The sequence below is a fragment of the Sciurus vulgaris genome (genome assembly GCF_902686455.1).
Source record: "Sciurus vulgaris genome assembly, chromosome: 11".
In the NCBI taxonomy this organism is placed as follows: domain Eukaryota; kingdom Metazoa; phylum Chordata; class Mammalia; order Rodentia; family Sciuridae; genus Sciurus; species Sciurus vulgaris.
Window position 1 is genome coordinate 66,901,562 of NC_136472.1, and position 22,106 is coordinate 66,923,667.

At 34.4% G+C, this 22,106-nt stretch overlaps 2 protein-coding genes across 2 annotated transcripts in view; one reads left to right on the top strand and one right to left on the bottom strand.

The window, feature by feature from the left end:
- LOC306640515 (olfactory receptor 56A3-like) overlaps positions 1-22,106 on the bottom strand; it is a gene marked incomplete at both ends in the record, with an annotated part of 168,308 nt that overhangs the window by 108,380 nt on the left and 37,822 nt on the right. The window lies entirely within an intron of this gene.
- On the top strand, positions 7,124-8,083 carry LOC306638538 (olfactory receptor 52N2-like; the record flags this gene model as incomplete). The annotated part of the gene is made up of 1 exon (XM_079101763.1): positions 7,124-8,083. The coding sequence occupies one exon, from the start codon at positions 7,124-7,126 to the stop codon at positions 8,081-8,083; it is 960 nt and encodes a 319-aa protein (XP_078957889.1).

The window sequence follows — 22,106 nt, forward strand, 5'->3', positions numbered from 1 at the left end:
CTTTTCCCAGTACCATTTATTGAAGAGGCTATTGTTTCTCCAATGTATGTTTATGGCACCTTTGTCTAGGATGAGATATCTGTATTTATGTGGATTTGTCTCTGTGTTTTCTATTTGTTTTCATTTGTCTTCATGTCTGTTTTGGTGTCAATACCATGCTGCTTTTGTTACTCTAGCTCTATAGTATAATTTAAGGTCTGGTATTGTGATACCTCTTGATCACTTTTCCTGCTAAAAATTGCTTTGTCTATTCTGGACTTCTTATTTTTCCAAATGGATTTCAGGATTGCTTTTTCTAGTTCTGTGAAGAATGTCACTGGGATCTTCATGGGAATTGAATTAAATCTATATAGCACTTTTGTTAGTACGGCCATTTTGATAATATTAATTCTGCCTATCCAGGAACATGGGAGATCTTTCCATTTTCTGAGGTCTTCTTCAATTTCTTTCTTTAGTGATTTGTAGTTTTCATTATAGAGGTCTTTCATCACTTTTGTTAGGTTGATTACTAAATATTTTATTTTTTGAGGCTATTTAAAGGGGATAGTTTTCCTGATTTCTCTTGCAGCTGATATATCCTTGGTGTATAGAAATTTGATTAGTTGATATTGATTTTATACCCTGATACTTTGATGAATTCATTTATGAATTTTAGAAGTTTTCTAGTAAATTTTTTGGGTCTTCTAAATACAGAATATGTCATCAACAAATAGGGATAACTTGAATTCTTCTTTTCCTATTCATTTCCCTTTAATTTCTTTCTTTTGTCTAATTGCTTCAAGGACTATGTTGAATAGGAGTGTGAAAGACTATTTGTCTCAAGTATGATTTTCTTGGTGGAATGTCTATTCAAATATTTTGCCATTTTTAACTGAGCTGTTGGTAGTATTGTTGCAAGCATTCTTTGTATATTCTGGATAAAAATCATTAGTAAGATATATTTTCTGAAAGTTTTTCCTCACTGATTTGTCTTTTCATATTGTATGTTATTAATTATATCTTTCAGAGAACAGAGATTTTAAATTTGAATGATATATATTTCAGCAAATATTCACGTTATGATTTGTACTTTTTGTTTAGGAGTCTTGTAAGTTTAACATACAAAGTTTAACATACAAAATTTAATATTAAAGTTTAATATATCATACTTAGGTATTATATATATTTAATATATAAAGAGCTCAAACTTGACCCCTATGTCTCACCCTTCACAAAAGTCAACTCAAAGTGGATCAAAGATCCAGCAATTAAACCAGAAACTCTGAAACTGCTAGGAGAAAATGTAAAACTATTTGTCATGAGGATATCCTCTTACATTTTTATATTACAGGCTCTGTATTAGTTTTTCATTTAATTGTATGCTCTGTGTTGAGTCAATTTTTGTGTATGTAGAGAAGTAAGGGTGGAGATTCACTTGTCACTAGAGATGCACACTTGTTCCAGCACCACTTTTTGAAAACACTAGTCTTACTGTTAGATACTTTGGCCCCTTTTGCACCTCAGTTACAAACCTCTGCTTAGTCATTTTCTTGATTTTAGAATTTCAATTTCCATTTTTTTGTTAGTAGATACAAATACATTTAACTTTAATATAATTATTTATTTTTCATTTTGGGGTCTTTATTTGAATCTGTCTTTTCTAGATCTTCAGGTAGAACTTCAGAGAATTTATTTTAAATATTAGCACCTTTTTTCTAAATGATGCTTTTCTGTAGCCTACGAATTTTAATAGGTTAATGAATCATAATATTCTTTGATCCATAGTTACTTAGAATTTAATTTGCATATATATTGTGTATATTGGGTATTTTATGATTACTGATTTCTGATTCAGCTAATTTTAGTAAAAGGTCATATTTACTATAATTCCTGCATTTTTAAATTGATTCTCTCCTGTATTAGTACTCATTAAATTGAAAGGAATGCTTCTGCTGTTATTTTGGGGTGGGAATGGACCGTGCCCTCTGCATCTCTCGGAATGCAGATAAACATAACGGCCTTCAAAGAGCAATGGCCACTGTCCCACTTCTGCTTTTCAGATCTTGAGCAAATTCCTCTTTTATAGGGCTCCAACTCACCAACACACAAAAGAAAATTCTTGGACATGCAGTTCCATCTTACCCATATGACACTTTACAAATCACCACTAGGCTATTTTCTACTGGGAACAAAACAAAAGGGGTTAAAAAGTGATTTATCCATGTGGAAAAATGCAAATTAAAACTCCCTCTTGCCTGAAGTCAGGGTAGTATAAATATGACATCTCAGTAATGTTCTGTCATTTTCAGTGCTAAGTGTTTGCACCTTCATAAATAAAAGAAGAAAACAAAATCCCTTGTTAGATTTGCATGGGTCTATATCTAGGAAACAGGTAAAAAATGATGTATATTCTTCAAGGAGAATTTTTAGTTATTAGTGCATTATAGTTATGTAAGATTCATTTTGACATAATCATGCATAAATGGAGTGTAATTTTCTCCATTTTAGTACTAAGTTCTTCTTCTTTCCCTCCCCTCTCCTTTCCCTGTTCCTCTGTTCTACTAATCTTCCTTTTATTTGTTTATTGCTTTTCTTTTAAATTCGTGCTTCATACATATAGATACAGGTGAAATTCACTGTGGTATATTCATATATATATATATATATCATATAATTTGGTTAATTTTATCCCACAGTTCATCCCTTTTTCCTGTCCCCGCTCCTTTCCCCTCAATCCCCTTCCTCTACTCCATTGATTTCCTTTCTATTTTCATAAGGTTCCTCCTTACCCCATTATTTTTCTGCAGCTTCTGCATATCAGAGAACACATTTGACCCTTAACTTTCTGAGTCTGGCTTTTTTCTCTTTTGATGGTATTCTCTAGTTCCATCCATGTACTAGCAAATGTCATAATTTCACTCTTCTTTATGTCTGAGTAAAACTCTATTGTATATATAGGTCACATTTTTTTCATCCATGCAACTGTTGACAGGCATCTGGGCTGGTTTCATAATTTGGCTATTGTAAGTTGCACTCTTTTCAAAATGTACATCTTGTTTTCACAAAGTTAAATGTACCTCTTCTGCATCAGAGATCTGCGGGACCTTTATATGTGGAATCATAAATTTTGTCTTTTGCTTAAAAAATTCCCCCGAGGAAAGGTCATGTTTGCTGATATAGGGTTCCTAATTAATACAGCACAATTATTTCTGAGTAGTATAAGTCATGAGTGGATATTTAAAAACATCTGACTCAGGATGAGCTTAGATGATACAGAAGAAGACAAACTTAAGATGCATAAAAAAGTGCTCCTAAATAAAACATATTTGAATCAGAGGGAGATTGAGTAAAGAAGATTCTGAATTATCTCTCTTTAGAATTCTGCAAATTGCTTTGAGAAGGGCAATAAAGGGGAAATCAAATGCTGTTTAGGCACTGGAAGAAAAAGGGACCACAATGCTGATGTGTACAGGCAAGTATCTTTCTTTCAAAAGTATTTCTGTACAATAATAGGAAAACTTATCTGCTCTTCACAGATGGAGGAGTCTTCTGTGGGAAGTGGTAAGACATCTACCAGTGAAAATGAATTAGTTCAAGAGTTGCAAGGAATTTCAGTGATCCTGTAGCTCAACCTCTTGCCATTTTCTCTTTGCTGAAATGCATCTGATGACAGAGACTTCATTATCTTCCTATGATACTTTATCTGCATAAATGAGCAACATTATTTGAACCAAAATCTACTTTTGTGTAACTTTTTCTGTTCATTGTATATATGCCCTTAGATTTTGTAAAATAATACAAAGAGCACATTTACATGCATCTATAATATGCACCTGTCAATTCAAAATAGCTCCAATTACATATATTTTTTATTTTTTTCATTTTGTATTAAAAGCTTATTCTTTTAGTGCATGTCAAATATGTATAATATTGTGCATAAGGAAATATGACATAACTCTACTACGTTAAAATTGTTATATATTAGCAATTTAATGAATAAAGTTAATCCATGAAAGTCAGGCTGTCGTCGTTGTACTTTCTTAATTTTTGAAAATAATGCTGATTGGCAATCCAATGTTCATGATCCTTAAGACATCTAACATGATACTGAAGGCTAGAAATGGAAATAAATCTCTACGAAGAGTATCAATTTTATTTCACAATTACTGGTTTATCATATTGAAAGGAGGTTTACAAAAAATGACTTTAGAATGTGTATAGCTGGAAAATGCTCAAATGACTGATTTACAGTACTATTTCTTCTTCATGAATACAGGTAGCATTCAAATGCAAATATCTGCAGTGACTTACAACAGTGCTATATAAAGTATTTGATTTAAAAGACTTTTTAGTTATTTTCTGATACTTTTTGTTCACAATTATTTTTATAGGTTTTGAGTAGCAGTAAAGGAATTGTGATATTTCCATAAAGGCTGGGAAATATTTTAATGTATGTAAGTAAAATTATGTATTATGAATTTTATCAGTATTTCTTCATAACTGGTCTTAAGTAATATTTAGGTGTAACAATAAACTGCTTTTCTATTTGGTTGTTCATTTAAATTTATGTTTCTTGGACAGCACAAAATATTCTTCAAAACATTCCTAAGGTCGTCACTTTCATTGTAGCATTATCCACAAAAGTCAAGATGTGGCTACAACTGAAGTGCCCATCAAAGGACGAATGGACTTTTAAAATGCAGTACATGTACACAATGAATTACCATTCAGCCTTTAAAATGCAGGAATTTTTGTCACAGGAACAACATGGATGAACCTGGAGGACATTATGGGAATTAAATGAATTAAATAAGCAACACAAAGAAAGACCAATATTGCATTCTATCACTTACAAGTGCAATCCAAAAAAGTCTAACTCACAGAAGTAGAGAGCAGAGTGATGATCACTGTTCTGGGGGAGGGACGACAAGGAAAGGGGAGATACGGGTCTGAAAGACAGCTTGAAATCATTTGCCTTCTTTTAGATGCATTCTTATTTTTCCACATATAACGCTAATTTGTTAAAATATCTATATACAAACAGGAGGACCAACCAACAAGGAGGATGTGGAATTTGTTGATCCACTCATTCATTATACAACATTTTTTCTTTCCTGTGCTGAGAATTAGCAGTGAACAAAGTAGACAGAAGTCCCCATGCCTGCAAATTTTGCAATCTGGTTGAGGTGCAGCAGGCACTATTAATGGCTATGGAAGACAGAAAGGCTATAAAGTGAGATGTTAGGCCAGAATGGGTGGGGGTCTGGGAGTTGCAGCTTTAAACTAGGAGGTTGAAAAGCTTTGCCTTGAGGATGACACTGAGCAGAGACAACCTGTTGAAGGTATGTGTGGTGGTCATATGTTCAAAAGAACATAGCGAACACTGAGAACGGCCAGTGGAAATGTCCTAAGTGCACATATTTGCTGACTTTGAGAAACCTCAGGAGGTAAAGATGGACTGAGAGTGTCAGAGTTAGAATATTTGGGACACAGAGATTTAAAAGCTCCTAACTATACAGAATTTTATAAACAAACTTAAGTTGTTAGTTTTTGAGTGAGATGGAAGGACACAGGAGGGAATAAAACATGGTCAAATTTTAATTTTACTTAAGTTTATTTTATAGAACAAGATCATGCTAATAGTATTGAAAATAATTATGATAGCACTATGTACTTTGTTGTCTATGTACCAAGTTGTACTGAAAATTTTCATAATTTACTTAATGCTGAAAAGATTTTACAATTGAGGAAAAAGCTTTAAAGGTACTAGCTTCTAATTTTTTCCTGTTTTCCCTATTTTCTTTTATCTTTTTTATATTTTAGATTATTTTGAAAACTTGCCCATGTATTCAACCTAGTGGTTAAAGAAAAGAAAATTATAAAGAAATTCTAGGCTAAATCCTACCCAGACAGGAGAGAGAAAAGCAACAAACATTGGGAAATAGCTGTTATATGGGGAGATTAAAATATTGAAGAAAATGTTGTAAATAAAATGAATTGTGAAATTGCAATAAAATATACAGGTCTATGGAGAATGGATAGCTCAGGTTGATAATCTAAAACAATCAAAAATATGAAAATATTTGTTTAAATGTAAGGTAAGTTAGAATTTTCTTAAAAAGAATGTAAAAGTCTTATTTTAACCAGGAAATTTTTCAAGATAGAGCCTCAGAACAAAGAAGGAAGATGAAAAGTTAATGTTCTCAAAAAATAGACTAATAAAAGAAGGATTATACCCTACTGAACATAATTATCTATGGCTATTTGGAGAACAAAATTCGTATACTAAAAGAAGACAAAAATTATTATAATACATTTTATACAGATGGATTAATAGCATAATATATATTTGTGCCTGATTATATAATCATTATATGCATAATATTTATATGTCATGCTTATCTACATAGATCCTTGAAAAGAACAAGAAGTAAGAAAATTATTTAAAGCTTAACAATGTCATTGGTTAAAAGTAAATATTATAAAAATCCTTCCTAATTTACCGGCAAGAAGCAATTAGAAATATTATGCAAAATGCACCTAATCATGCTTTATAAATTGTAAGTAATTATTTGATTTTTGCCTCATTGTGTTTTCTGTTTCTGATTATTCTTATTTAGAAAATTCAGACTTACATGTGTGAACAAATCAAACTGAGTCACATAATAAATTTGTGTATTATGTAGGTGCTCACATAATTTAATGGACTGTAACCCAGTGGATTTATATGAGAGGACTTCTTGGAGGGAGTGAAATTTTGTGAGGAGTTAAGATAATTAATGTTATTTAAACAGAGTCCATAAAGTGGAAAAGGATTTAGGGGGCAAAATCAAGCATTTGTGATTGGGGTGGGAACATAAGCAAGTACATAAAAACAGAGTTTCCAGTATAATACCTGCCAGGCCAGGGCTTTGGCACTATGTTTGCACTGTATGCACATTCTTTTGATTTAGTAACAGGCTTAAGAACACTCAGAAGGATCAAAGAACATAGTCTGGGTCCAAACTTCCCTATGAATTCATTATTTATATTGTGTAAAATACATGTTAATATATTGTCTCTGGAGTGAAATAATCTCACTCTTCCCTTCTTGTACAGGATGCTTTTTTTGGCACAGAAAGTCACATGTTTTTAATTGATCACTATGGGTGAGGCCAATGGCTCCAGCCTGACACCAAGATGCTTTATCCTTAATGGGATTCCTGGGCTGGAAGCTGCACACATTTGGATCTCCCTGCCATTCTGCTTTATGTATGTCCTTGCTGTTGTGGGGAACTGTGGACTTATCTATCTCATTAGCCACGAGGAGACCCTGCACAGACCCATGTACTACTTCCTAGCCTTGCTGTCCTTTACCGATGTTTCTGGATGCACTTCCTTTGTCCCCAATATGTTATGTATCTTTTGGTTCAGTCTCAAAGAGATCGACTTTAATGCCTGCCTTGTACAGATGTTTTTCATCCACATGTTGACAATAATGGAGTCTGGCATGCTCATGCTCATGGCTCTGGACCGCTATGTGGCTATTTGCTACCCTCTACGCTATTCCACCATACTCACCAATACTGCCATTATCAAGATTTGGTTTGCCACCTTCATTAGAAGTGTGTTGCTCACAATCCCATTTACTTTCCTGATCAAGCGTCTTCCCTACTGCAGAGGTAACCTTATCCAACATACCTATTGTGACCACATGTCTATGGCCAAATTATCCTGTGGCAATGTCAAGATTAATGCTCTCTATGGTCTCCTAACTGCCATATTGATTGGGGGCTTTGATATCCTCTGTATCTCCATTTCTTACACCATGATTATTCGTGCTGTAGTTAATCTGTCATCTGCAGATGCTCGCCACAAAGCCTTCAGTACCTGTACATCACACATTTGCGCTATTGTCATCACTTATGTCCCAGCCTTCTTCAACTTCTTCACTCACCGCTTTGGGGGACGCACCATACCTCACCATGTTCACATTTTTATAGCCAACCTCTACCTGTTGCTGCCTCCCACCTTGAATCCAATTGTCTATGGAGTGAAGACCAAGCAGATCCGTGAGGGAGTGATGAAATTGTTTTGTAGGGAGAAAGAAAGTTTGAATCTGTGATGAACACATGATATAGAATTTTGCATTTAGCATAAAGCTCAAGAAAATTTCTGAGGAGGAAATGCAAAAGTCAAAACCATAAGCCCAGGAGAAAGTATTGGTGAATATTCTGCAATAAAATTCATGAAACCATCACAAAATATTTAATCCAAGACCTCTGATTTGAAAGAAAACAGAAAACACATTTTTCACATTTTTTATCTTTATTTAGACCTCATGGAACATGCATACAGAAGGGAATAGTTAAGATATTCAACTTCAAGTGAACTCTTGGTGATGATTGCACTTTGTTCTGGGCATTCTGGGGAGTGTTTAGAAAAGAATAAAGAGTGTCAGATTAGACCACAGAGACTGTAGAAGACTGGGAAGGCTCAGAAAAACAGTTCCATTGATACAGAGAAGGAGGAAACTGTTCTCCAGAATGTCTGTGTTGAAGTCCAAATGTCCTCTCATCCTTTCTATTCCACATTTATGTAAAACTTGTATCAATGTAAGGGGAAAATATTTGCCTGCTCGCTATCACTGACATTATGCTGCCTGAATAATTATTTGGCTTCTTCTCAATGTATTAGTGTGTATACAAACAGCTGCAATAAATATGGTTACTGAAGTTCATCACGTTCTGAAAAGTACTCCTTAGTGTTAATATTAAAAAGAATTTGGAAAAATACAACAGATATTATTTGGAAAATGTTAGAGAAGTTTTTCGGTAGAAGAAAGGAAATATTAAAAGAAATTATACACTTGACTAAGCAAGGAAAATTGTGCTTTAATGCTCTGACTTTAACGTAGGGGGAGAAACAATGTGGTTCAGGACTCTAAAAAGGAGTGCCTTACTTAGATTTTGTAAGATAACAGAGAGTAAAGAAATGGGAGTGAGATGTCAAGAGTGATATTCAGAAATAGGAAGATTGATTAAACATGAGAGACTAAGACACAATCCAAAGGATAATTATAATAAATAGAGTGTTTTCAGGAAATAGATATGAACTGATAAGTTAATGAAGATGATATATCAATGAAAATTATCTGTTAATATGAAAGATATTTTTGATATCATGTTTATGCAGTCAAGTGGTTTTGAGATATCTTGATCGTACCATGTATATTTTCAATATAATTTTCATGTTTGGAAGCAAAAATATTATTTTTTAGCTTTCCAAAATTATAACTGTATGTCCATATGATACAAATTATAAAATTTTTATCATTAAAGGTGCTATATCTTAGAATTATGCTTATGGATGTGGTAAATTTTGTTTATCAGTGAATCCCATTTAAGCCACACCAAATACAGTCACGCTAACCAAAACATTACTTTTCTTAAGTTAAATTGAAATTTATTTTTCCTAAATTTGCTAGTTTTAAAATATACACATTGTAAGACATTATACCAATGCTTCATATATATTATTTCATTGAGATTTTACTTCAAAATTATGAGGTCTGTATAATTATCTTTACTTTTTGACTGAGGAATATAAGCCCACAAACATCAGGACTGGATGAATCTTAGAACATGAAGATTAAAATTCAATAACCACAATGTTGATAGGCCTATGGGATTAGGTGGAGGATGGGAGAATGACTATAGCCACAAGGTAAAATTAGAACATAGTTAAAAATCTGGATAGATAAAATTCATCTGAGGCATATGAGTAACCATCTCCAGTTGATTTTATTATCTTCTCCTTTATGAACTCCAAAATGGGTTTCAGGGGAAAAACTCTATAATGCTAAAAACTAAGACACATCACACATCTGAATTGAACCAGTAGGTTGGAATCTTTGAGAAATGTTAAAATAATGATGGTAATGGAACAAATTCTACTCAGAATTCATGGGGTAGGGGGAGGATAAAGAGAGAGAGAAAGAGAGAGAGAGAAAGAGAAAGAGAGAGAGAGAGAGGGAGGGAGAAAGAGAGAGAGAGATGAGGGGAACACAAAGAAGAAGAGAGGACTAGAAAAATGGTAGAACCCTCATTTTAAATTGCATCTTGCATTCCAGATACCTAGCCTTGTAAGGTGGAGATCAGTGGGAAAGACCCAATATTGCTACATCAACCTTATAACTTTTGATTAGATTTGGAAACAAAGTATTAGATTCAAAGAAAGCACACCAAGATTTCAATTTATGGAAACCACAATATTCTTTCTAACCAAAAGAAATATTAATATTCTCAATGAAAGGAAAAGGAAGGAAATGAGGAGGTGATACCAACGGTAGTCAACTTGTCTTGCCTCCCCGAGCTCTAGGACCATTTAACTAACCATTTCAGATGGCCACACGTGTGGTGTCTAAAGAAATTGGAAGTGCCAAACAATACAAATGGAAGCATACGAAGTACCACAAGCAATCACATGACCCGCTTCCTCCCGCAAGTCTCCAGTGCGGCTTGAACTTTGTGTTTTATGGAACAGGCAAAAGTAAGCCATAAGTGTAGGTAGAGTCTTATTTAACTCTTTCATTGAGTTCTGTCTCTTATTATTAATGGATGACACATTTACATTCTCTTAAAGAGGAAAATAACAAAGATGAGGTTTTTCATATAAAACATATAAACACCCCCTGAGGGGAACCCTTTAAAATTATTTCCAAAGTCATCTTATAGAAAAGCTGATAAATGAATAAGATTGCACAAGATGGCTATTTTTATGGGCTGTTTGGACACTGGAACCTTAAATTTACACTTCTATATTTAAAATTTTTAATATTTTTAAATAAAAGTTTTTATTGTTTAAAAGAGGTTTGTTTGTTTAATCCAGTAGCAACACAATATGCATTCTTTTGAAGGACACATTACACAATTTCCTGTATATATCATGATATATAAGACATAAAACATGTCTTAACAAAACTTAAGAAGATTGAAATCATGTATAATATCCCTTCTGACCACAATGGTGTGAAAGTACAAATCAATAGTAGGAGAAACATGAGAAAACTCTCAAATATGTGGAAATTAACCAAATCTACTTTGGAACAACAAATTATAAGAGGAAAAAAAATAAATGAAAATTAAATAATTTCTTGAGACAAACAAAAATATAGAAAAACTTAGGGAATGCAGCAAAATAGTCCTAAGAGGGATATTTAGAGTGATAAATGCCTATGTCAAAAAAGAAAAGGAAGATCTCAAATAAACATCTTAATGATACACTGAAAAACTTAAAAAAGAAGAACAAATTAAACCAAAATTTGGAGAAGGAAAGAAATAATAAAGATCATGGCAGAAATAAAGACTATAGAAAAATAAAGATCCATAAATCTAAGTTTTCTTAATGACAAAAAAAATGGACTAGCCCTTAGCTACATTAAGAAAAGGTGAAAAGAAGAAGGCAGCATTATAACAGAATCCATAGAAATATAAAGATCATGTGATTACTGTCAATCATTTTATACCAACAAATTGGATTAACTGAAAGAACATGTAAAGTCCTAGTCACGTACAACCTAAAATTGCTGAACCAAGGAGAAATAGAAAATGTGATTTGACCAAAAATGGGTAAGGAAATCGAATCAGTAATATAAATGTTCTCATTCATGAAATTCCAGGACCTGATAGTTTCACCTCTGAATTCAGCAAACATTTAAAAGAGAACTAATAACAATAGAACTAGCACCAATCCTTTTTAAACTTTTCAAAAAAAATGGTGAACAAGAGGTAATGTTTCCAAACCTATTTTATGAGGCCAATATAATGTTAATGTTAAAGGCAGAGGAAGACAAAAAAAGAAAATTACAGGCCAATAACCTGAACATAGATTAAAAAATCCCAAAGAAAATACTAATGTACTTGTGAAATGAATTCAACCGCAAATAGAAAGGATCATTCACCATGATCAAGTGGAATTTGTCCCATGGAAGACAGACACAAATCGACATACACAAATCAATAAATGTGATACATATCATTAACAGGATGGATAAAACCCATACGATCATCTCATCAGATGAAAAGGCATTTGACAAAAGCAGCATCTTTTCATGATGAAATTACAAGGAACTAGATCTAGAAGAAATAAGCTCAACACAATAAAGACAATATATCAAAATCCCACAGTTACAGCATATTCACTTGTGAGAAGTTGAAAGCTTTTCCTCTAATAGCAGGAAGAAGTCAAGCATGCTATCTCATCACTCCTACTCAATGTTATTACTGGAAGTCCTCCCAGGGCAATTAGGCTAGAAAAAGAATGAAAGCATCCGAATTGAAAAAGAGGAAAGGATTTCTTTGTTTGCAGATGACATGATCTTAAATATAGACAAACCTAAAGAACACACACGCACACCACACACAAATGTTAAACTAATAAACTAAGCAAAATAACAGGATACAAAGTCAATATCCTAAATCAGCTGTATTTCTATACATTAAACATGAAAGTTCTGACACAAAAATAAGAGCAACAATCTCATACCCAATAGCATCAGAAGAATAAAATGTTGGGGAGTTCATTAAAACTAAGAAGTGAAGTATTGATGCAATGAAAATGATAAAACTTTGCTGAAAAGTAATTAAAGAAAACTTAAATAGCAAACTCTTCCATGCTAAAGAGATAGCAGAATTAATATGGTTAAAATGTCAACACTATGCAAAATAAGAAAACTTATTTCATTGAATCATTGAATCTATAAATTCAATGAAATTCCTATCAAATCACAATTTTTTTTTAACTTATAAGGCCATATGTTGGGTCCTTTACTTTTATTTGACTTGTTGTTTTGTCAAATGCCAGGGTCAGCAGTTTAGAACATTATTTTTATCAGTATTTTATCATTTCAGTAAAATGTGCTTTGGCATTGTCACTGTTTTTAGTAATAGTTTTATTGGTGAATTATAAATGAATTGAATGTGAAGGTTTTGCCTTTATGTAACTCACCAAATTACATTATGTGCACACATTCCCCAGTACCTCCTCTTTCCCTCCCACCCCTTCCTCTACTCTAGTGGTTTCCCTATTATTTTTATGAAGTCCCTCTGGAGTTTTCATCCTTTTCCTTCTCTAACTCTACATATGAGAGAAAAGATACAACCGTTGACTTTCTGAATCTGGCTTATTTTGCTTAACACAGTGCTCTCAAGCTCCATCCATTACCCTGCAAATGACATAATTTCATTCCTCTTTTTTGTCAGAGTAAGACACTTTGGTGTATATATACCATATTTTCTTTACCTGCTCATCCATTGATGGATACCTAAGCTGGTTCTGTAATTTGACTATTGTGAAGTCCAATGCTATAAACATGGGTATAAATGTATTGCAATAATATGCTGTTTGAGTATTTGAGGTAAATACTGAGAAATGTTATAACTGAGTCAAATTGTGGTTCTATTCCTAGTTTTAGGGGACATCTCCATACTGATTTCCATAGTGGTCATACTAATTTACAATCCTACCAACAGTGTATAATAGTTCCTTTCCCCCTACATCCTCACCAGCATTTATTATTATTTGTGTTCTCCAAAGCTGTTATTCTAACTAGAATGAGAGGAAATCTCAGTGAGTTTTGATTTGGATTTCCCTGATAGCTAGGCGATGATTTTTGATGGCTTGCAACATTTTTCATACACTTCTGGCCATTTGTATTGATTCTTCCTCTCTTCCCCCTCTTCTTCCTCCTTCTCTTTCTTTTCTTCTTCTTGTACCAGGAATTAAACAAAGGCAGGGGTATTTAATCACTGGGCTACATCCCTAGCTCTTTAAAATTTTTTTTCTTTTTTCTTTTTTTTTTTTTTTTGAAACAAGGTCTCATTCATTTGCTTAAGGACACACTCAATTGCTGAGGCTGGCCTCAAACTTGTAATCTTCCTGTCCCAGCCTCCTCCATCACTGGGATTACAGGCATGCATCACTGTACCCAGCTGCATTTCTTCATTTGAGAAGGGCCTGTTTAATTTATTTAATCACTAATCAATTGGGTTATTGCTTTTATTTATTTATCTACTTTTGGTGTTGTGTTTTGAGTTATTTGTGTGTTTTCCATATGAATCCTCTATTTGAAGAGTAGATAGTAAGGTCGTTCTGTAGACTTTCTCTTCAAGTTCTTATTTCTTTTGTTGTGCCAAACCTTTTTATTTTTATGCCTTCCCATTTGCTAATTCTTAGCATTATTTTGTAAACTTTAGGGGTTCTATTGAAAAAGTCATTACCTTAGTCTATATGTTGGAGTATTGACCCTATGATTTTTTTCTTCTAGTAGTTGCAACGTTCCTGGTCTTTGATCCACTTTAATTTGACTTTTGTGCAAGATGAGAGATAGGGATGTAGTTTTCTTTCTTTCTACATATGGTTATACATTTTTTTGAGTACCACTTATGAAAAGTCTACTTTTGCCATGAGATATAGTTTTTGTTCCCCCAATGGTGTTTTTTAACAGAAACAAATAAACAAAAATCTCACTCTAAAATTTATATGAAATCTCAAGGTACCTGGCATTGCCAAAGAAATCTTTACAACAAAGAAGACAGCTGGAGGATTCATAATTCCTGGTTTCAAATTTTGATATAAAGCAATAGCAACCAAACTGTGGTAAAACTGGCATAAAGATAGATCCAAAGCCCAGTGGAATATAAAAGGACTTAGAAATAAACACATTAATAAGTTATTGTGAGGATGTGGAGTAGTTGGAGCAATTGTGTACTCTTAGTTGAAATGTAAACTGTTAAAAAGATAGCATGGTCTTTCCCCCAGAAATTAAAAGCAGAAATATCATATTACCCAGAAATACTACTTTTGGATTTATACCTAAAAATTGAAACTGGAGTCTCAAAGACATATTTATATACTCATATTCATATCATTATTATTCACAATTGAAAGGTGAAAGCAATCCAGTTGACCATCTGTGGATGAGTGGATAAGCTAAAAGCATCATATACCATTATGAAATATTTTTCACGGTTCAAAAATGAAAGAAATACTGATAAATACTACAACAGGGGTGCAGCTTCAGAAATTATGCTAAAAGTAATAAGCCAGTAACAAATAGAGAAATACTGTGTTAATGCACTTACACAGGTACTTAGAGTACCTTAGAGTCAAAACCACAGAAAGTAGAATGGTGATTGCTAAATGTCAGTGGCTGGAATGGGGGTCAGGAGAATGGGAAGTTAACATGGAGTTTCAGTTTTAGAAGATGATAAGCATCCTGGAGATGGATGGTGGAGATGCTTACACAACATCATGAATATATTTAACAGCATTGAACTGTATACTTATAAATGGTTAAGATAATAGTCTTATATATATGTTACCACACTGGAAGACAGAGAGAACAAAATGAATCAGTTAAGTGAATGTCTAAACCAAACAATATAAATATTTGTGTTCAAAAATTATAGATTATAGGTCACCCTATATAAAAAATATTTGAAAAGTGATCCGTAAGCAAAGATTATCTTTCCTCAGAAAACTTGGAATGAAACCACCATTGGACCCAGTTATTCCACCTCTCAGTTTATACCCAAAAGATTAAAATCAGCATACTACAGTGACACAGCCACATCAATGTTTATAGCAGCTCAATTCACAATGGCTAAACTATGGAACCAACATAGGTGCCCTTCAATGGTTAAATGGGTAAAGAAAATGTGGCATAGATACACAATGGAATATTACTCAGTCATAAAGAAGAATGAAATAATGTAATTTGCTGGTAAATCAATGGGTCTGGAGACTCTCATACTAAGTGAAATAATCCTGTTCCCCAAAAAACCAATGGCCAAATATTCTCTCTGATATGTGAATGCTAATACATAATAAGGAGGGTGATAGAAATTCAGTGGATTAGACAAAGGGGAATGAAAGGAAAGGAGGCAGGTTGGGAATAGGAAAGACAGTAGAATGAATCAGATATAACTTTGCTATGTTCATATACACAACCAGTATATCTCCACATTATGTACGACCACAAGAATGGGAACTTGTACTCCACATATGTATAATATGTCAAAATACAGTCTAATGTCATGTATATCTAAAAAGAACAAAGGAAAAAAAAGATTAACTTTATCCTTTCAGCATGATTTTACTGTGTCATAAGAGCTAGAGCAGTACTCAGGCCCAGCTGAGAACATGTAAACATCAAGTTTGGCTCTGTGATTTATATCAAATTAACACATCATCATCCTGAGACTAATATCCCAGTGTGCCTGAATGTTCTTCAGGGTGAGCAAGGCCATATGACCTGGGGTGGCACAGTAGAGATGATACTTGAATCTGCTAATTTGATTTCAGTTCAAAACAAAGGCAACTGTAAGGTAACAAATGAATTATTGGATGGTGCAGCTTTACTTTACAAAAGGGATTAAGTATATAAAGATTGTTCTTTGTAATTTTTTCAAGAAACGGGAGATAAGGTGTGTATATATATATCACACAAATTTAAAGCCAATACTATCTTGGAAAAATATTTGTGATCTACAACAGAAAATATGTTCATATTCTAGCATGGAAAGTGCCCAGCAATAAATAAATAAACACCAATGCCTCCAAAGATGATAGATGAATAATCAATGCATGAGAATAACAATGACCCAAAAGCACCTGAAAAATTTTTCATGAATATGATGTGTGAAGCAGATCTAGGCAGCAACCCTCTGACCCTTCCACAGTCCAGAAAGTAAACAGTGAAAGAAGGTGACCAGAGAGGTGCGTGACAGAGTTGAAAGTTTGAAACTCAATATTGGACAGTTTGATTCTTGAAAGGATGTGGAGTTTGGTTACCAGAGCAGAAAATAATGACAGAATTCCTTGACTCCAAACCCTGTCCAGGCGAGGTCATGGGGGAGGTAACAAAAAGTAAGAGGGAGAGAAAAAGTCCATAAGCTTACTGCCTTAACAACAGCAGGAGAGGAAATCAGACCAAGTTAAAAAAGTAGGGGAGCAAAAGAGTGAAGGATATCAAGTGGATTAACCCAAATTGTGGACTGAAAGCTGTGTTGGGCAGAACAATCTTTTTGTAGAGTCCACAGCTTGCCAAAGTCCCTAGAAGAAAGTAAATCAACACAACATCTCCCTACCTTCAGAGAGTAGCAAATAAAACCAGGGGGAATACTTCCAAAATGGATTGTCACAGTAATCTATCTAGAAGGAGCAACTTAGATGCCGGGGTCCAGCCCTAGCAAGAGTCCATGGGTTCCACACTGGCAAACGGGGCGCGGGGAGACAGCGTCGGCAATGGATGGAGAATGAAAGACACAGACTCTAGTTCTGGTGCAATCACTCCCACTTTATTCTGGGGAAGGCTGGGTTTATATACACTTTTCTTCAGGCTATGGTGATAGGTTTATGATTAATAAAATCAAAGAAGTTTCCAAGGCATAGGCAGAAATTGTTTTTACCAAAAGATTGTGAGAAATCAGTAACCGTACAGATTACAAATATTTAACTAAGTCAATGAGCTAATACAATGTTTATTTCCTTAATATCTAAACTCTATGTTACCTAAGACTATTATTATTCTCGCGGTTAAAGCGATAGACAAATAATCTCACATGACCATTTCTACTAGGTCCATCTGATTAATATCTAAATTGCTAAGTTACAGGAGGGCAACAGTCCCAATGGTTCCCATGGCTAAGTTTTTTTACTGAACAGATAACATTGTCTTATGTAGCTCTTTTTCTCAGAATAGGACATTGTGTACCAATGTTTATTATAGGGGTGACCTATTCTTTGTAGGAAAGAAGGAATGTTGTGAAACCTTATTCTTTTACCTTACCACCACACATAAACAAAACCATTATCTGGATTAAACCACCTTGTAGGAGACATGGGGAGATCTATATCTACCTTCTCTAAGGGCTTGCCTTTAGGGGGGTAGCAGGGCTTGCCATTGATAAAATAAGCTAGTCCATATCTAGTAGCTACTGTGGGAGGTGCTTTTTGCATACTCATGGTTGGAAAGACAGACGGTTCCGTGGCCAAATTTATGTACTGCATTACATGTTCATAACAAGCACCCCAGGAAGAAGACACATCACACAGTGGTAAAAGATTTTTTACTACTTGTGGCTGAGAAGGAGTTATATTCCCTAATGTTTTATTAATATTCTTGGGAAATTCTGTAGTATTCCCTTCACCCTCAGTGATTACTACCAAGGAATAGTATGAGTAATATAATATTAGAAACATAATGCAGAAAAAGCACCAGAGCCCGGAGGCAAGCATCTGGCGTCTCCCGGGACGATGAGTCCTTGCAAACATCATTCCCCCAGTGGATCCTTGTCAAGCACTGGTTGGGTTGCCAGGCGCCCTCGCACTTAGAGGGATTATAGCTAGATGAAAATTACTGAAACCTCCTTGCCTCACCACAGACAAGCAGAGTGGGGTGGAGATGACCCAAGGGCTAATCCCTCCCAGGGAGTGCTAATTCCAATCTGGCACTCCAACAGTTGCCTCAGGGGGTCAGGCAAAGACTGGCCAAAAGACATCCTGCCCCCATCACAGTTACAAGTAAAACCATGCTACAACCAGTCATGCAGGGGGATTATGTTACAGGTGGACTATAACCACAGGCCCCATAGTTGCAAACAAACACCAAGTGCTTAGATAGTACTATTTCAGAGAATTCCCAGTGAAAGGAAGTGAGCATCCATGATTCACAATGGTGGGCAATAGGAACTCAGATGCAGGTAGGACAAACAACTGTATCCCACTCATAGGGATGGTACACTGATAATCTACGTCAGCCAGGATGAAGGCTTCTGCACCATAGATGGACCACAAAGAGCCTGAAATCATAGGTCTCACGCTTGCCAATAGCCACCATGCTCTATGCCACTTAAGAAAATAGCCCATGTAGGGGAATGGGTGCAGAGCATCCCACAGTAATTATCATGACAGTCTGAGACCTGCATCCTGTACCCCCAAACCCAACAGAAACAGCAGATGCAAAACAGCATCCTGCAAGCATGCAGGCTCAGAACCCTGGGCTCACAAGAAAAAGTCAGCGAGTGAGAAATCCATAGCAACCAGGGAAGTAGACTCTGTGCCCCAGCATCTTCAGGAGGATTCACAGTTGTCAATTAATCAGAGTTGTCAGTTAATTCAATTGTCATTTAGATGCACAGACCCACAGAAGACAATTCCTGAGTATAACCTCAAGCAACCAGTGGAGAACTTAGCACATACAAAATGACCCTGAACCCCACAAAGGGACTTACAGAGGAGAAACCCACAGCTACCAACCACCTTGCAGGTATTCCCAGATACAAGTCAACTGACTTGTGACCTGTGCACTCCAGAGAGGGTACCAGTCACACATCTACAATTTCCATGGGCCACTCAATCATCACGTCAAACAAGTGCATACCTCTATCTTAAACTACCATACTCCACCTGCTCCAAAATATACAGGAGTAGCCCGCACTGGATTTGACACCACTGGATACGTGAACTTTTGTTGAGGAGGTCACACAATTCTACACCACCTAACAAGGAATAACTGGGCCTCTTAGTTACAGACAATTAGGGACCATCTCCTTTAACACAACAGAAAGCTAGTAAGTACATGGACACACCAAAGATTAGAGGGGGCCTCCTAGAATTTTATTAGAGGTAAGTTGGTGTAATCACTACCTGCACATTCAGGGAAATATGCAGGTAAAACTGAAGAGTGGTGGGCATTTTCTAAAGTTTCAAATCCTGATGAAATTCAAGCAAGTGAGACTCAATATGAAAATTCACCACCTTGGTGTGGAATATTATAAAGAGTTCTAACATCAATTTTGATCTTATGTATATTAATACTCATTTTGAATTGATGGTTATTCCCTTATTATTCTATATAGTGCCCTCAAACCATTTAATCACATTTCTTCTAATGTTTTAGAGTATTAACTGATATCATTCTATCTTTGTTTTCTAAGCTCAGGTTTACACTTGCTTCTCTTAGTCCCTCTTCTCCCACTTGGATTACTTGCTCCTGCCTAAAATCTGCACAACCATATTTTTATTCTTTTTACTTTGGTTTATATTATTCTTTACTATTATTTTTCTTCTCTTTATTTTTCCCTTTGTTCAATTCTTCTCTCCTCCTCTTTCAGTTCCTATATAATATAAATATAATCTTATTATCTTTAATAAATATTTTCTCAATCTATTCCAGAACATTACTACAATTTCATACACAGATGAGAGGAACTGTGAAGAACATTGTCAGTAAACTTGTTTTCCTAAGAATGGATGAGCATAAGGGTTTGCTCTGAAGTGATTATAGTTAATAGGGCTTAGTATCTTCTCTTAAAATGGTGCTGATATTGGGAACAGCAGAAGATACAAGCAGAGTGAAAGTATCAATATCTGGGATTGGCCCAGCTAAAAGCTCTTAAAAGAAATAAGCTCACTAATAGTTCCTTGCATAAAAGTATAAATGATAATAATCCCAGAAGATGTGTAGATATACAAATGTTATGAAAAAACAAGGGAACAAACCACCCTAAACAGCTCCCAACAGTTTAATAACTGATCCCATTACAACACAGTTAAGAAAATGTCAGTGAAAGAAATTAGAAAGTTTGTAGTTAACATTTCAATGAGCTAAAAGAAGATGCAAGGGAATAACTTAGAGAGAACATAGAAAAATTGAAAGATAATTTTATTAATGAGATAGAGATTCTGCAAAAAAACCAAAATGGATATTCTGGAAGTGAAAAATGCAAAAAATTAAACTAAAAATTCAGTTGAAATCATCACCAATAGATTAGACCACTTTGAAGATAGGTTATCAGGCCTTGGAGATAAAAACATATAGTCTTAAAAATAAAGTTGATATTAAAGAAAAGATATTAAGAGATGACAGAATTTTTAAGAAATCTGGATTAACATGAAGAGACCACATATAAGACTCATTGGCATATACAAAAGTACTTAAATACTAACTAAAGGACTGCACAATCTTTTCAATTAAATAATATCAGAAAATTTCCCAAGCCTTAGTAATGAGATGGGAATTTAAACACAAAATATATAGAACTCCAAATAGGTAGAACTCCAAATAAGTGAGATAAAAATATCCTCCCCAATACACATTATAATAAAAATGTCTAATACACAGAATAAGGCTAAAATTTTAAAAGTCACAGGAGAAAAACAGCAGGTCACATTTAGAGGTAAGCTAATTAAGATTTCAACTGATTTCTCAGCCCAGACCTGAAAAGTCAGGAGGGCTTGGAATAATACATACCAAACACTAAAAGTAAAAGGTTAACAACAAAAATTACTATATGCAGCTATCCTTCAGAATTAAAGATGAAATAGAAAACATCCACAAAAAGCAGAAACTAAAACAATTCATAACCACTAAACCTGCATTACAAAACATGCTGAATGAAATATTTCATCGAAAAAAAATGAAAATCATAGCCAGAATAGGGATGAATTTCACTAGAAGAATAGTCAATTAAAATGCTTTCTTATTAATCATTAGAAATAAATCAAAATGACAGAAAATAAAAATCTATATTAACACTGAATGTAAATGGTGTAAACTCTCCAACCAAAAGATATACATTGACAGAATGAATTAAAAAACAAGATCCAATCATATGTTGTTTTCAAGAGACTCTCATTCTAGACAATTATATCCATGTGTTTAAGCTGATGAGAAGAAGAAGTGGTAATTGAGAACAAGCAGGTTAGCTACTCTTTTATCAGATAAATTAGAATTCAGGCCAAATTAATCAGAAGAAATAAAGAAGATCATTTCCTACTGGTTAAAGGAATTATCAAACTATAAAATACAATGATTGTAAACATTTATGCCTGAACATTGGTGCACCTTCATACATAAAACAAACATTTCTCAATACAAAAACTTCAAATAGAACACAATAAAAAGATACTAGGTGACTTCAACACATCTCATTAGAAAAGACATCCATAGTCTAAGTAGACTCTTCAGAACTAAAAAATAATATTAATAAAATGAACCTAGACCACACCCATCCCACTGCCACAGGCAGATGCCCCTGCACTGCAGACAGACACCGGACACCATGCCCCCCCCACACACTGAT